Source organism: Solanum lycopersicum, chromosome 8, assembly GCF_036512215.1.
Source record: "Solanum lycopersicum chromosome 8, SLM_r2.1".
Classification (NCBI taxonomy): Eukaryota; Viridiplantae; Streptophyta; class Magnoliopsida; order Solanales; family Solanaceae; genus Solanum; species Solanum lycopersicum.
Window position 1 is genome coordinate 1,651,186 of NC_090807.1, and position 17,009 is coordinate 1,668,194.

At 33.1% G+C, this 17,009-nt stretch overlaps 4 protein-coding genes across 4 annotated transcripts; 3 read left to right on the forward strand and 1 right to left on the reverse strand.

Moving 5' to 3' along the window:
* Positions 1-2,927: 2,927 nt before the first annotated feature.
* Positions 2,928-6,168, forward strand: LOC101259958 (gamma-glutamylcyclotransferase 2-1). The gene is made up of 8 exons (XM_004244424.5): positions 2,928-3,294; positions 4,270-4,406; positions 4,508-4,584; positions 4,958-5,014; positions 5,166-5,222; positions 5,356-5,396; positions 5,525-5,596; positions 5,720-6,168. The coding sequence occupies exons 2-8, from the start codon at positions 4,298-4,300 to the stop codon at positions 5,991-5,993; spliced, it is 687 nt and encodes a 228-aa protein (XP_004244472.1). The 5' UTR covers positions 2,928-3,294; positions 4,270-4,297; the 3' UTR covers positions 5,994-6,168.
* Positions 6,169-6,324: 156 nt separating this feature from the next.
* Positions 6,325-8,829, forward strand: LOC101260454 (uncharacterized). Its single transcript, XM_004244425.5, has 3 exons — positions 6,325-6,767; positions 7,838-7,972; positions 8,433-8,829. The coding sequence occupies exons 2-3, from the start codon at positions 7,843-7,845 to the stop codon at positions 8,660-8,662; spliced, it is 360 nt and encodes a 119-aa protein (XP_004244473.1). The 5' UTR covers positions 6,325-6,767; positions 7,838-7,842; the 3' UTR covers positions 8,663-8,829.
* On the reverse strand, positions 8,813-13,302 carry LOC101260745 (probable plastid-lipid-associated protein 8, chloroplastic). The gene is made up of 4 exons (XM_004244426.4): positions 11,540-13,302; positions 10,206-10,329; positions 9,822-10,001; positions 8,813-9,188 (listed from the first exon to the last, which is right to left on the reverse strand). Exons 1-4 carry the CDS (start codon positions 11,765-11,767, stop codon positions 8,995-8,997), a joined length of 726 nt encoding a protein of 241 aa, XP_004244474.1. The 5' UTR covers positions 11,768-13,302; the 3' UTR covers positions 8,813-8,994.
* Positions 13,303-14,062: 760 nt separating this feature from the next.
* On the forward strand, positions 14,063-16,047 carry LOC101261049 (pentatricopeptide repeat-containing protein At2g36240). Its single transcript, XM_004244429.5, has one exon. The coding sequence runs from the start codon at positions 14,063-14,065 to the stop codon at positions 15,485-15,487; it is 1,425 nt and encodes a 474-aa protein (XP_004244477.1). The 3' UTR covers positions 15,488-16,047.
* The last annotated feature ends 962 nt before the right edge of the window (positions 16,048-17,009 follow it).

The following is a 17,009-nucleotide window of genomic DNA, read 5'->3' on the forward strand; positions in this document are numbered from 1 at the left end:
CCGATATGGGTACACGAGACGGGGTGGAGAAAAAAACATTTTCTTCCTCTTTTCCAAGATGTAAATGCTATTATATAGCCCCTATTTTTTAGTTTGTATAGATTTGGTGTAAAGAGAAAGAAGAATTTGTTTGTTAATTCAGTTATTATTATAATATTAACTTGAGATTATTATAGGAGCTTATAGACTTTAAATTTTGAATCTGTTTATAAATTCGAGTAAAGTCTAAATTGAAAAATTTGTACGGTGACCTAAAATTGAATTGTGAAATAGTAAGATAGAAATATGTTTCCTTTTGTTTGACATGTATCAGATCATTCAAAAGCTACGTGTATTACGGAGAATTCAATACGAATGCGATAACATTTATTAATACTTTGGCATTCTCTTTTCACCATATTAATCTCTCTCCATATTTATGTGAAAACCAATAATTAATTATTTTTTTACTTTTTTTATTTGTCACATTTCGCTTCTTAAGAGTTAAACTACGTGAATTTGATCAATATTTTAAGCTATATTTTTTTTCATCATATTAATATAAAAAAGAGTGCAACCAACTTATAATGTGTTTTCATATAATTTTTTACTATTTAACTTTTAAATTTAAAGTACTAAATTAATCTAATTTAATTTAATTTTAAAAATTAATCAAATTAATTAGGTATGTGACGATTAAATATCAACGAGGGGAGTATACCTCGATTTTCTAAAATAACAACTATTTTGAATTAGTTATTTTAACGAGAATTATTTTTTTATTAGAATACTGCACTTAAATCACATCCTATAATTTATTTTTTAAAATATTACTAATTTAATACCTCCCTTCACAATAGTCTAGGTTCAATGAATCTAAAGTATATTAAAATATATAGAATATTTACCGCTCGTAGTAAAAATATGTATCTCAATATTTGTCATTTTAAAATTTTAAGGAAAATGTAATAATTCTTTGTTCATTTTTCTTTGTTTATTTTCGGATTTAAAAATAATTTGATGAATAATTAGTAATCAATCTAATGTTATAGTGTGAAACAAGATAACAATTATCTTTTCTTCATATGTTAAATTGCCGAGTATATATTATTCTGTTTACTTTTATTTATTCATTTTGAAATTAGACCGCTCTTAAGGAATATAAATTAATATATGTATTATACATTGATATTCATATTAATTGACATATAAACATAGATATTGAATAATACTTTGGGAATAAGTCATCTTGAAGGTAGAATAAAAAAATATTTTTATTCATTTTACAAATAGTTACTCTTGAAAACTACGAAAACAACAATTTAAGTATAGTATATGAGTAAAGTAAATATTTGATAAAAATGAATTATATTTTAAAGATATAATAAAAGTCAAATTTTCTCCAAATATTACGAATAAAATTTTTATTTATTTATTTTTTAAAGAAACTTATTAAATAAAAAACACGACATTTTATAACTTAAAAAGAGTGTTATATTGGTGGTCCATTCCAATGCATCCGCCGCTAATTTCGGTAAAAAAACGTGAAAAAAATGAATTTGTTCTATAAAACCGACTCGATTCATTCAAAAATTTCTTGCATAAATTACTGTTGGGTTTATCTAGAACTCTTCGAAAATATTTATTTCAATCCCTTCGTTATTTTTAGGGCAGCTTTCACATATATCAAACATAAAATTTATATTTGTATGTTATAGTAAAGTTTGCATAATTGCACTCTATATCAAACATATATATGTATAATTCGCTATACATATACAATTGAAGCGAATTGTATAAAATAAAGTGTATAAAAAATGAGAAAGAGAAAGAGACTTGGGCAGAGAATAATTCTCGTATAAAACGAAGTGTATAAAATAAATTTGTATAATTATAAGTGTGTAGAACGATTATATACAATTTGAATTTGTATAAAATGAGAAAGAAAGAAAGACAAAAGAGACTTGGGCAGGGAATATACAATTGAATCGAATTGTACAAAACGAGAAAGAGAGAAAGGCAAAAGAAACTGAGTAGGGGGACATTTTTATTGTATAATTATAAATGTATCGGATGAAAATATATGCATTTGCATGTGTATATACAATTTTCTCTCGCTTTATACAAATAAAAACACAGTTTACACATTTCAATTCTGTTTGTATAAGCAAGAGAGGTGAGGCTGGCGAGCGAGATCAGGGAAAGTGACAAGCGAGATCTGAGAGAGGAGAGAGGGGAACAAAAATATATATATTTATACAATTTTTTCTGCTTTATACAAATAGAAACAGATTTTATACAATTGTATTTGTATAAAAGGGAGAGGAAGCGAGCGAGAGTTAAAAGGACGAAGGTGACTGACAAACAGTTTACTATGAGACACAATTAAATTAAAGGATGGTTAGAACAATTAATTTCATTTATTAATTTGTCATTGTATACATTTTCCTCAAATTTTATTTATAAAAAATCATAAATGAAAAAGAACTTTATTTTATTTATAAAAAATTTACCAATTTTGAAAAACGAATTAATCATAGGTATAAAATAGGAAAATATGAACTAATCCTCTTTTGACTACTTTCAAAGTTTAACACTTTTGAGGAAAAAAACAATCATAAGAATAAAAGAAAAAAAAAATCATTTTTTCATTAAAGCTTAACACTCTTGTAAAAAGTATTAATCATACTTCTTCCGTTTTACAAAAGAATGATTCAGTTAAACTTGACATGAAATTTAAGAAAAACAAAAAAGACTTCTAATCACGTGGTTATAAATTAAAATTATGTCAAATATATAAAATTATCTTTTAACATGTGGCCTTAAACATGTCACGTGAAAAGTTGTTACCAGAAAAAAAAATTATTCTTTTTTAAATAAACTAAAAGAGAAAGAAAATCATTCGTTTTGAACGAAATATTTAACATTTTAGTTTTATTTTTAGTAACGTAGACAACTATTATGAAACGAAAAATATCGAAAAATTTCCCACTTCCACCTCCACCTCCAAAACCCCCATGAAAGATGAAAAATGAAACAGATGCATTGATGTTGATGGACCAGGCATCCACATGGTGTCTAGGTACAAAAAAATGAAATTTTGCTTCACCTATAAATATATACTTTCTTTATTCTTGTTTCCTCCTCCATTTCTGTAAACCCATTTTTTTCTTTTAGAGAGAAGAGAGAAAATTCAAAAAGAAACAAACATCTTTGTTTCTCTCTCTGTTTTCTTCTCTCTCCTCTAGGGTTTCTCAAATTCATCCTTTTTCAGCAAAAAGGCATTGCCTTTTCATCCATTTGAAGCATATATTGGTATGTCTTTGCTTTATCTCCATTTTTATCTTTAGAAAAACAAAAAAAAGTGGGTTAGGGGAAGGGGATGGGGATTACAAGATGGGGAATCCAAACCTCGGAACTCACCGTGGAGGTGAAAAGTTCGATAGTTAATTAATTGAGCTATTAAGATTTTTTGATTTTTTTCGTTTGCGGGTGTATATTTTTTTTTATTTTTTCTTCATGGGGTTTATCGATTTTTTCCCTAGTTTTGCTGATATATTGGCAATTTGTTATCGTTTTTGAAGTTTCTTGGTTTCCTTTCCGATTTTTAGATTGTAATTTAGTTTTTGGAGGTTTATTTTACTTCGAATTAGGTTTTTGTGGATGAACAGTAAGGTTAATGTTATTATGACAAGTAAAATGTGCAAAAATGTTATCTTTTCTCAATGTTTGTTCGTTGTGTTTTAGAGCTTGTATAGTGTGTTGTATTACTGGTATACTATTGCCCCGGACTCTCAGACTGGCGTCGGATCCTTTAAAAATGCACTACTTTTGGAGGATTTGTCACGCGCTAAATGAAAATTTTGAAGAATCTGAGCAGTTAATGGCAACAAAACAGTTTTTTTTTTTTTTGGAATACAATTTGTGCTTTTGGTTTGGCTTTGGAAGAGTTTGTTGAGGATAATATGTTTTTTGGCTGTTACTTTTATGGATAATTATAGCTAGTAGTATCTGTTTTAGGATACAAAGTAGATACTTTCTTTTAGTTTTTATAATAAACAAGGTCCCTTTAACCTTTTTGGTGCATTACAATGAGACAAATAGAAAAGAATCAAATAAAGTTGTATGTTGAAGTGTTGTTTCTGTCTCTAGTGGGGCAAAAGCAAACTTTGGGGGGGAAATTGTTTCCCCAAGCAACTTTTTGCTTTTATAGTTGTTCTTGAGGGAAAAAAAGAGTAGATTTTTGTGTATTTTCATTTGAATAATCCATTTTATGGTTAATAAATGTAGTTCTCAGCTTAAAGAAGCTTTCACAATCATGGTCTTCTGGATTTTCGGCTATGGCTCCTTGGTATGGAATCCAGGTTTTGAATATGATGAGAAACTGATTGGTTACATTAAGGATTACAAGCGTGTATTTGATCTTGGTACGTTGTTGTTACCCCGAGGCTTGTTATTGCTTCAAGTTTTGATATTTGTTTGTAGAACTTTTAAGTTGATGTTAATTGTGTTTGTGTGAATGCATCAGCTTGCATTGATCATAGAGGTACACCAGAACACCCTGCAAGAACTTGCACATTGGAAGAAAGCAAAGGAGCTATTTGTGTAAGTCAATGTTAGCTTGTTACTTTCATTACTTGCAGAGTATAATATATTCTACATGAGAATGTCTTTGAGCAGAAATGTTGCATTTTATTTCTCTGTCTCTTTAATGTTCTAAATACCTATCATAAATTGTATTAACATAATGTCTTAGACATGCCAATCGCAATGCAAGACGCTTTTGTGTTGCATCCTTGTGTAGTGAGAAGTGAGTATAATAGCTCCGAGTATAATTGCTGCACTCTACTTTCAGTGATTTAGACTATGATTGTGGTTAATGTTGTCGATATTGAACTCTTGTTGTTTTTCTATGTATCTCACCAAATGTTCTTGCCATTTCTTGTGTCAGTTTACTAATATGTGCATTTTCTTTCAGTGGGGTGCTGTTTATTGTGTGCGAGGAGGACCTGAAAAGGAAAAGAAGGCAATGGAGGTATGTGAACTATTCCTTAATGATCTCTCACAATGTTCATGGCTGTTCCATTCCCATCTCCCGGACCTCTGGCTTCAATTAGTCTACACATCATCTCATAGCACTTGCATGTCTCGACTCTAATATTGAATCTTTAATCTTTACTTTACAGTATCTTGAAAGAAGAGAGTGTGAGTACGACAGCAAGACCTTAGTAGACTTCTACACGGTAAGTCAATAACTTATATGAGTCTTTGCATCTCTTTATGGAATGGGAACAACACAAGTTATCAAGGAGAGTTAGCGAACTGTTAAAGAGAAAGCAAGTTCCTTTCCTCATATTTTCTTAATTACTCTTTCAGGATGAAGACTCTCCTCAGCCAGCTTTAACGGGAGTAATAGTGTAAGTTCTTTATCCGATGCCTTCATACTTTCTCTAACGTATCCTGTTTAACTGCAAGAACTTCATATAGTTTTCGTTAATGTGGACAAAATACATGTTGAGTTGATTGTTCCAATTTCCCATTTCAGGTTTACATCCACTCCTGACAAAGTGAATAATAAGTACTATCTAGGGCCTGCCCCGTTGGAAGAGATGGCCTGGTAAAAGACTTTGGTTCCTTTATTTTCAGTCTTTTGTCGTGGAAATGATTTCTTATGTGTAAAAATGAAGATCTCCCGTCTCTTTGGCTGAGATACAACAACCTTTGGTATCCGCTTTTGCAGGCAAATTGCGACTGCTCATGGTCCCTGTGGAAACAACAGAGAATACATATTCAAAATGGAGAAGGCTCTATACGACATTGATCACGAAGATGATTACATCATAGAACTTGCAAATGAAGTTCGAAAAGTTCTTGAAATCGTAGGTGCTGGGATTCAGAAGGAGAAGGAGTTACTTGGTTCTTCACACATCCCACTCAAAACCCAAACTTCACCTGTGAAGATCTTTTCATTACCAGAAGCTCCTGCAGTTGCTGTCGCCGCCGCCGACTCGTGAAGAAGAAAACTAACTGGAAGAGGAATGAAATATTATGACTTATGAGGAATATGTAGTTGTTCAGTATGAGAATTTTAGGAGAGTTTTAATAAGTTATTAATGTATTACTTTGACCAGATTAATGTAGTGAAATTGCTGTTGAAAACTTAATTCCAAAACTTTTTAAAACGTTTAATCCTTTAATTTCTTATTAGAAGGGTTACTGTTGCTTGAATTAGTAAAAATCTAGGAACCTTGAATACTTTGAACTTCAAAATTTATGAGATACTTACTTCCTTTTGTTCTCTTTTATATTTTAGTATATAATAAAATTAGTTTCTATTTAATTGATAATTTTAGCAAAATCAGAGAAAATTAATAATTTATTTGGAATCTCGATTTATTTGGAGAGGTGGGGTGACACTCAAGATTTTCTTTATACTTAGGGCTCGAGAGAACCAGCTGATACTGACTTTCATCCTCGATATCAACTCCGACGACTATGAAGGCCTTCGCCTGGCTTTTATTAGCGTAAACTCGCCCTTATTTCAAGAATTTTTAGATTCGTGAAAAGATTTTCTTTCTTCGAAAATCTCTCTGATTAAAGTGAAATAGTCTCGGGTTTGGTAATAGGTCAGAAAATAGAGCCTGGTAGGCACTAGGACAATCTTTACCTCTTTTTGGTTTCCAGCGACTCCCAGAATGTTCGAGAAACGAAATAAGATCCTCTAAAATGGAGCTCTGTTCCATAGCAATGGGTGATTGTAAGGATCTGTCTTCATCACCCTCAATCAGGTACGCTCAATAGCCCCCACCCCACCCCACCCCCAAATTGTTCCCCTATTCCATGAATTTAAACTGCAAAATTGGTTATGGAAAAAAAAACATGATTTTTAATCGTAGTTTGTTGAATTATTCAGTGTTTCGATTGCGTATTTATGGCATAGTACATGAAATTGCTGTAAAGATAACTTCCTTTTTAATAATCGTGGAGTCTGGACAAACTTGAGTATACCTCCCGCCTCGGTAACTCTATTCATCAAAACTAGTATAACAATAATATATTTTAGTGTAATTTTATAAGTGAAGTGTGTCAATCAAGGCTAGTACAGTTAATACTAGTGTTCTTGTACCCGGGATTTGGAATTTGAACCTGACACGTCGTGATTCTCAATTCACTTCATCGACAGAAAAGATAAAGCTCTTTTTTTTAAAGGGTGAATATAAATTTGCCCTTTGAAAATGATGAAAGATTTAGCATAGATGATTTTAGGTTAGGTAAATTTTAGCTGTTCATGGATTTCTTTGAGTAGTTGAAGCTTGGTGTGGGATCTTTTCTTTTATGTTATTTTTACAAAGAAATTATTTTGAAAGTTGAATTATAGGAGTAGCAAATTTTGTTAAAAATTGAAGTTTATAACTGATCATTGGAATATGATAGATGGATTGTTCTTCTATTTGCTATTATTATCAACAACAACAACACACTCAGTGAAATTGCACAAAGTGGGGCCTCTCATCTGGGAGGGTAGAGTATATGCAGACGTTACCTCTATCTGGTGGAGATAGAGAGTCTTAAGTTTCTATCCGTTCCCATTGTTTCTTTTGCTTTGGTTATCTTTTTTTATCATGTTGTTGATTACGGGGCCGCTGTCTTTATTTATCATTTGTATCTTTCACTCTGGGATTGAAGGGAGAAAGTAGGGGAGGAATCTTCAATCTCAAATCAGCTTTAGGGGGAGGAAATGTGTGTCATAGATAAAGTATATCCAAACGAACATGCTTACCCGGGAAGGGGTGCTGAACTAGTTGCACAGTTGCCAGTTTATGTTCTGAGGTTAATTTATTTGAACTTCTTCTGTCAGGTGAGATGTCAGATTACGAAAACGTTGTTGCTGGGAAGTTAAGATTAAAGGGCAAAGCTCTAGAAGTGAAATCTAACGGGATAAAAACGAAAAAGAAGCACAAGCATCAGTATGATCTCGTGACTCAAGTGACAGGTTATTCCTCTGCTCATTGAAGATCATATCTTGTTCTCTCTGTTATCATGCCTAATTGAGAATGGATTGTTTCATTTTACCTTACTTATGGGTGGTGCTTTTTTTGTTCCTTTCTAGTTATCTTAGGTTTAACATTCAACTGCACTTCTTATTTCTAGCCATCTAAAACATCTCAACTCGTCTACATTGTGCCAGTTGAACACTCCCATTTACAATATGGTCATCTAGATACCTCCACGAGAAAATAGTGAGTGACGTATTATGCCTTATTGATATCATGGTTCATACTTCATAGGGCTCTTGAAGATTGATATGCTAGTAATATATGAATCTTGTTCAATTTGTCTTCTCTAGTGTTCATTACTACAATAGAAAACTCATCCATGTTTGAATATTGTGTCCATTCAACTTGGCTCTAACTTTTGTATGCTGAATGTAAAATTTTATTTGTGGATGGTAGGCGGAAACAACCCATTGACAACAAACCAGCTCGAGGATGATCTAACTACCAAGAACGACGATCATCTAACACCAGCAGAGAGAAAATACCTCGAGCAGTGGGAGAAATTAAACATCAAACGACTGGCAAAAGAAGCTAAGAAATCCCATCGCGATAGAATTCAAGAATTTAATCGATTCCTAGCTAATCTTACTGAGTATTATGACATTCCTAAAGTTGGTCCTGGTTAAGATGAACCAGTCTTTTGAGAACTCCATTTTTTTTCCTGTCATTTTCTGCATGCTATGGATTGTTTTGAGTCTTGAATTCAAATCGATTTGTACTGTAGATGAAAACTGCTGCTTGTTTCTTAGACTCAATGCCTCAAAAACTATATGATGTTCTACAATTTGGTAAATTTGATTCCAAAGGCTGGAAGACAATGATAGTTTTACATTACACAACTAGAATATCGCGACTGAGTTCTCTTTGAACAATGGTTCAGATTTGTTTCACTTTCTATGATATGTTTGTAGATAGAATTGGTTATATACTATAAGAATAAACTCGAAAGACTAGCATTTCAAGGTTTGCGTCTTTGAAACACAAACAAGGAACCTCTTGAGCCTTTTCCCAATCTGATCTTCTCATCAATGTATGTGATTTCTAGTTTAACTTCACTCTCACCACCATACTGAAAGTCTAACCCTCCTACCTTGAGTTCAGGCGGTTCGAACACAACTTGGATCCATTTTTCATCTAAAACATTCAACTTTCCTGCATCATAAAGCTGGTGGTTAGAATAATCCAAGACTAGAATGGTAAAAGAACTGGGACACCACATCATGAACTACTATAGAGTCTAGACCTTGAATTAAGGTATCAAGTTTCGTCTTGGGCATGAAAGTACATATTAAATGCGCGCTGTACGATGATACTAAATCTAAGAAATAATGTACGAGCAAGTTATTCATCAGTACTTCACTGCTTAGCGCAGAAGGTGTCACGAATTTAGCTTAAGAATAGGACATAATAGAAGCAAAAGTTCACACCAAACTACTATGCGTAAAGGCTTAGTTGTTGTGTACTTCACTAATCTCCAAAGCTTTCACGTAAAAACATCCTTACAAGGGTTTAGGCGTTTACAGATTGTGAACTAAATATGGGCGACTTAGAAAGTGTAAATGTGTATAGACAAAACGAACCGAAATACAGTCAGATGTGTGTATATTGTTCTTGTAGAGTGTGCTAATTGCAAGCAGTGACATGCTAAAGGAAGTGTTCCCCTTGTTATGTTTGGCATTTGATGCAGCAGATCAAGCTTACCATATAAACAGTAAGACAAGTCTAAAAGAATATGTAAGAAGAGATGAACGTGGAAATAGGACATGTTTGCGTCTGTTTTCATACCTTTTAAGGAAACCTCACCATCAAGGAAACCAAAAAGCGAAAAGGACACTCTGTTCCTTACAATGTCAGGGGCTTCAACAACCTGAATCATTTCATTCGTTTTGAAGAAAAGGCGACCAAATGCACTCCGATAGCCACCCCCAGGTGAAGTGGGATTTGAACAGTACACTACATCCCATTCTGCAAGGAACTTATTATTAATTGCAGTTTAGGAGCTTTTGATTTGCTATAAGACATGCTTAACATCACTATTGCCTTTATGCACTAAATAAACTGTTAGTAGTAACTATTGCTCTTCAGATAACCAGAGAAATAACTAACATCCTTCATCAGCAGCACATCTTACAGTTTAATCAAACACACACACACTCACAGCATGTTTACCTCCGAATATAAGAGGGCATTTCACAGGTTCATCCACGCAAAAACGTTGCAATTCTTGAACCACTTTAGCTACACTTTTGTGCTCATCCCTTGTCAGCAAAACACCTCGATCCGTTTGTGTAACCTGGTTAAGTGATGATGCTCAGCTGATGTTATTAAAACTTCCTAAACAAAAGTACTCAGAATGCAACTATAATGTAAGTAACACACGCAACTAAAATACAAAACCAAATTGGCTTACTGCTACAATACAAGGCATTTGCCATGTGGTTGGGTAGGTAAGATCTACTGTGCTTCTTTAACCTCGTTATGAAGCAGCACATTTCAGTTAGACTCTTAAGTCAAGATTTCCCCTTATCTTTTGGTAAGCATTTAAAATCTACAAGGAAGCACTGGCCTATTTTTTTTTCTCAAACTATGAAGCCCAAAACTCTACCATGGTGTTAAAGTGGACAAACATAGAGAATGCACACAGAGAGATCTCATTGTGCTTCTTTTTCCTTTTGGGTTCTTTCTGAAGTACAGAGGTATATGTTTTTCACACACAATTGTGCAGCAAATTGCCATGATAGGCCAGGGTTGTGCTGAACTTTGGCATACTTTGCTTCCTCAATTTGAAGAGGCTTTGTGTAAAAAGGTTAACGACCACGAGAGGAAAGGAAATAGGAAGTTATTAAGCGATAATTTCAGAGATGCTTCATTAAGCAACATTTCGGAACAGACAACAAGCAATAGTAGTTAAGATGCCAAGGAAAGCACAAAGAACCAGATAAAAGGGAGTTGGTAAGCATCCTCCACCTCCAACCATAAGTTTGTGGGTTCGATTCGGTAATAGAGCAAAAAGGCGGGTACGGAGGGTAAAAAAGTTTAACTTTTTTTTATATATATGTGGTGTCTAGGCCAATTTGCGCACATCTTAACAAATTCCACCATACTAGCTACCTCCCACTAGCATAGGTAGGTTAACTCTGTTCAACCAAGGTTCGGACAAATCTGAAACTAAATTTCGACTCCAATGAGTTTTGAACCTGAGACCACCCGAGAACTTGTAGTTCTTAACGCACATTATTGACTACTAGGTCACCACCCAATGTACTCGTAATAGTTACTATCAGTTTATCATGTTGATGATAGTTTGAACTCAGTGAGTAAATTAAACATAGAAGCTATTTGAATCGCCAAATTAAGGTTATTCACTAGTTATAGACTGCAAAAAGCAACTAAGCTTACTGTTCTACCCAAAACGAACTCTAATTTACAAATAATTTCATCAATTTCCTCTTTTTTTCTTCTAAAAAAAAAATCATCAGCAAATAAAAGTCCAGTAACTGTACCTTAGAAAGAATGGTATCGACGAGGTCATCCGGTTTAGTAACCGGCGCCGGAGATGCAGATACAGAAGCATAGATTGGGGAAAACATCCGGCGACGGTTAGAGCGGTTTTGATGGGAGTTAAGTGGTAGATGCAAACTTGATTGAGCGGCTGGAGAAGATCTCCGGCGAGGATTTCCAATAAGAGCGGCGGCTGTAGTGCCGGTGCCGGCGACGACGTGAGTGGTCATGGTGATTTTGGCATTTCGAAGAAGAACGATGGAGAACTTGTTTTTGTTTTCGTGGTTGTTCTCAGCCAGACACGTGGAAGTGGGACCAGTTGGAAATGTCAATAGCCAATGAGAATTTGCCACGTAATATAAAGAGATCCAATAAAAATTTTGCTTGTGCACTAATTAGATTTTGTTGACAAAATTAGGAAATATTTATGGCGCAAAACAATTCATAAATATTTGTGAACCATAAAATAGAGAATAAAATAAATAAATTAAAATTTAATTATTACTCATTAAATATAAAATGAATATTAATCTCTTTGTTTTAATTTATGTGACATTTTTTTAGTTTTTGAGAGTCAAACAATTTAAGTTTAACTGAAAATTTACGCATGAAATCATTAAATTTTTTGAAATGAAATTTATATATTTACAAATTACATGAAAAGCATCATAATTTATAATAAATAATAATTCAAAATGTTTAAAAGATCTATGAAAAAATTATGGTAAAAAATAGACTTATTTGAATTTCGAAATTCGAAAAGTGTCAAATAAAATGGGATCGAGAGAGCATCTTCTTTTTTTTTTAAATCTAAAGTGTAATTGATTGTCTTTTTATTTTATTTCTAGTTTCTGGACACGTGCTTTGCACGTGTGTTTCATTCTTTTTAATAAATTCGTAAAATGATTTAAACTTTATGAAGACATGTATGTAATGACTAGTACGAAAATGCAACAATCTTAAACAAATGTTACGACAACAATCTTTTCATAGAAAAATTAAATTAAAGAAGAATGATAGAGAGAAAATATAAAAAAATAAACATTGAAGGAAGAGACAACATACAATGATCTTTCCATATCACATTTATTTTGGACAACCATACCTCAATTACAAAAAATCAAAGAAATAAATTTCAGATTAATGCCAAATAATGCATAATTATATAAGAAATGAGTTGCATACCAAGTTTACTTTGGACAATCATACGTTAATTTCAAAATGAAAAAGAAAAACTTAAATCATAAGCTAATATATATATAATTTCGAGCTAAAATTCAAATTGTGATTATAAAAGTTAAATATCAATATGTGTGGTATGTTAGATTAGTGAGATTAATCGGATCAAATTGACGGGTCAAGATCCAACCCGTTTTTAAGTCCATTCGAGCCCAAATTAAACTTGGGTGGGTCAATACCCAACCCGACTTCTATCTCAACTCGATTTAATATTTTCAATTTTCAGTTCACCCGCCTATTTGACACCCCTTATCTATTTCATAATCTAGAAAGAAAAAAAAAATATAATAAATGATGAAAAATATATAAATATGATAATATTAAGAACAATTTACCGATATTTAGTTGTATTTTTCACCTACTAAACTAATAGAGCACATTAAAATCATAATACATAAAATTTATTTTGAACTGGAAGAGTCATTTATTATTAAAGTAAAGTTGTTGGACTTCACATTCCTTTGTAATTAAAATATTAATATTTAATAAATTAATTAATTTTATTTTATTTAGTGAAAGGGCAAAATTATTATGTAATTAAAATATTAGTATTTAATAAATTAATTTATTTTATTTTATGTAGTGAAAAGGGCAAAATGGTTAAGTGATTATCAGAACTCCATAAGCAAATCTAAAGAATCTTGAAATTCCGATCAGTCTTGTTGTTTTCCGGCAGGATTTGGTTGCAAAAGCCCAATTGCTTCTTCTTCGAGGTAAGTAAGTTTTCTGCTATCTATGTAGTTGAGAGATCCTTATTGTAGCACAACTGTTTGATAAAATGTCCCTGTGAAAGTTGCTGCAGAAAGGTTCCTTTTTTATGCATCCACACCAGAATTTTATTCCTTATAGCTCATTATGTCACTAGAATGAGGTTTGATTTGTTTATTAGCAAGTGACAACAGCTTTTACTTTAGGCTTGGCCGCTTGGGGATGAGAGCTATGGGGTAGGTGGGGATGACACTATCTATGTGGAATGTCACTACTGAAACTTGTTTCGTCAGGTAAATCGTTTTTAAGGAGGTTGTTTTCCGAGAGATGATGTTTTCCAAAATATGTGAAAGTTGGAAAACATTTAACACACCTTTGGTATCCAGGTGTATTGTCAAAACTTGGTTTTTTAATACTTATACTGCAATGTGTGTGATGCAATCTCTTGATCGAAGAAACTAGTTGTTAGTTTGATTTTAGAATGACATGATTTAACGTTACAGGGTTTTCATGAAAATATAACTATGTGAGAAGTGGGAGAGGATAAATTCAGCCAAGGAACGTAGAACAAAGAGAAAATGGGATTTCGGAGATTTCTCAAATCAATTCCTAAACCAATGGCTTCTGATCGGACTTCATTGCTACCTCTTGCTGTAAGAACGATAGATTCTTCAATGTGTAGCACTAACAACCTCACACCTGTTGCCCAAAACCAACTGAACCAACTCGTGGAAACCCACCTCAAACCCTCTTTCACTGCCAAAGATTTCCTCTCTTTTCTCAAGAACCGTGTCCATTACCACCCTATCCTCACTAACCTTGACTTCTACCTCTTCAACTATGCTGCTTCTGTAGATTCATTCCGCCATGATCACACCACTTTTGAGTGGATGGTCCGCACTCTTGCCACCACACACCGCCTCCAGTTTCTTACTACTCTCCTCCAATTTATTTCTTCTAATCCCTGCCCGTGTGCTGATGGTATTTTCTCTTGCCCCAAAACTGAACCAATTTTTCGTTTTGCCATTAATGCTTATTGCAAGGCTGGTAGATTTGATGATGCTTTGTTAGCTTTTGACACAATGAGAAGATTGATTGATGGGAAGCCTGATGTTGCTGTTTGCAATATAATAATTCATGGATTTGTGAAGTTTAAGCATTTTGATAAGGCTCAGGAGTTTTACCATAGGATGATTGGAGATCGAGTAAAGCCTGATGTAATTACATTCAATACTTTGATTTCTGGGTACTGTAAGAACTCGCAATTGGGCTCGGCTTTACAAATGTTTAAGGATATGAAAACTCATGGATGTGCTCCAAATGTAGTTAGTTTCAATACTTTAATTAAATGGTTTCTTTTGGATGGTAAGATTGAGGAGGGGATTGGGATGGCCTTTGAGATGACTGAGATGGGATGGGAGATTTCAGCAGTGACTTGTGAGATTTTGGTTGATGGGCTTTGCAGGAAAGGAATGGTGTTGAAAGCGTGTGATTTATTGGTTGACTTTTCAAGGAAAGGGGTGCTGCCAAGAACATTTGATTATTTTGGGTTAGTTGAGAGGCTTTGTGGGGAAGAGAATGTGGCCAGAGCAATAGAATTGGTGCATGAGTTATGGAGGAATGGGAATTCTCCAAGCTTGATCGCTTGTACGACCTTAATTGAAGGTTTAAGGAGAACAAGAAAGATTGATGAAGCATATGAAATTATGGAGAAAATGCTGCAGGAATGTATGCTTCCAGATAGTGTAACGTTTAATTGTCTTCTTAGTGACATGTGTGAAGCAGGAAGAGCGAAGGAAGCAAATAAGATGAGGTTATTGGGTTTAAACAAGGGCTTGGATCCTGATACTGTGACATATAATATTTTGGTATCAGGTTTTAAGAGGGAGGGTAAAAAGAAGGAAGCGGAAGCTTTGGTGGAAGAGATGTTGGATTTGGGGTTTATACCTGATATTGCTACTTATAACAGGTTGATCAATGGAGAAACTAAATCAAAACGTTAATTTTCTTTGCCCCTACTTTCTTCAAGTTGAGACTACTCGTATGGTTTCAAGTTATTGATGGAGAATATCAATGATTATTTGTCTTGTACTTTCAATCATCTGCAAAGAAGATTGGTGAGTTAGATAACGTAGTATTTTTTCTGAGAGAATCAATTGAAGCAGCAGCTTGGAGTTCTCATGGCTGAAAATGGTACAAAAACTGTCATCAATCATCATCAACTTCTCTTTTTCTGCACCGCAACAGATCATGGCTGATGTGCTGCATATTTCTTAGCATGGAGTACAATGGACTCCACCGTGCCGATTAAGAATGAAGTTCTGCTATTAGCTAGAGAGAATGTGAAGAACAGTGTTAATGTGTACCCTATAGACACTAAGATTTCAACAAATATTAAATTCTGAATCCATAGTTACAAAAATAAAATGGGTTCAGTGTAACAATTATAAAGGTTGAACTGATCTAATTTGAATCCTGAATCTGCAGATGTGTAAACATCATGCATGTAATTTTGGTTCTCCTTATGTTTTCTCTTTGCTATGATAATTACCATATTCTAATATTCACAAGCTGTTTTTTCGTATGATATACGTTTATACTAGTTTTGTAAAATTTTAAAAAAACATATTATTTGATAAATTACTTTATCTAATGACTTAATTTGGTTTGCAGTATTTGGAATCTAGAAGAGTGTGCGTCTGGTTTGAGAGCTTAATGGCATCCGTTGCGTTTTTATCTATTTTTGGGTGTTCGATAAATATAGATTTAATGGAGATATTCTGCTTACATTTAGTTTTAAAGTTTTTATTTGGATTATACGTTTTTTATCACGTTAAAAACAGTTATTAATTGATAACACCGATGTAATAAGCTCAGATTGATGAACTAAAAACAAACAAACAAACTTACATTACATAAAATCATCAATTAATGATCACATTTTGAAATAGAGAAAATGTTCGAATGCCCCCGCTAATTTATATTCAAATTTTCAACTATACATTTATATTTTATAGGTGTCCTATTATCCCCTTAAACTATTTTAAAGCGAAATAAATGCACTCCTAAGTGCTCACATGACACAGATTATTAAAATACTTTTTCATAATTTGTATCACTATTACTGACAACCGTTAACCATCAAATATCACCACATAATCATTAAAACAGTTATTTATGTAGTAAAAAGATAAATTAAAGTCATTAATTTTCTTGCTGCAAAATCTATCAACCTTGAAGTCGTATTTATTAAGGTCCGATGAAGAGCCTAAACTACACAATAAAAATTTCACGAAATTGAGCAGCAACAATCAATTAAATCTAGCAACAACAATCAATTGTATCTATTCAACTCGATAATTTAATAATTTCTTCAAGGGTGGAAAGCATAAATTCTCCACTAATTAAAATAGAAATAAAATAGTATATTCATACTCAATTATAAGATGATTAGCGAGAACTTCAAGCTTAAAATTGGTATTACAATTGTGGAATTCGAGTGTGAGAGGTGAAAAGGATAATAAA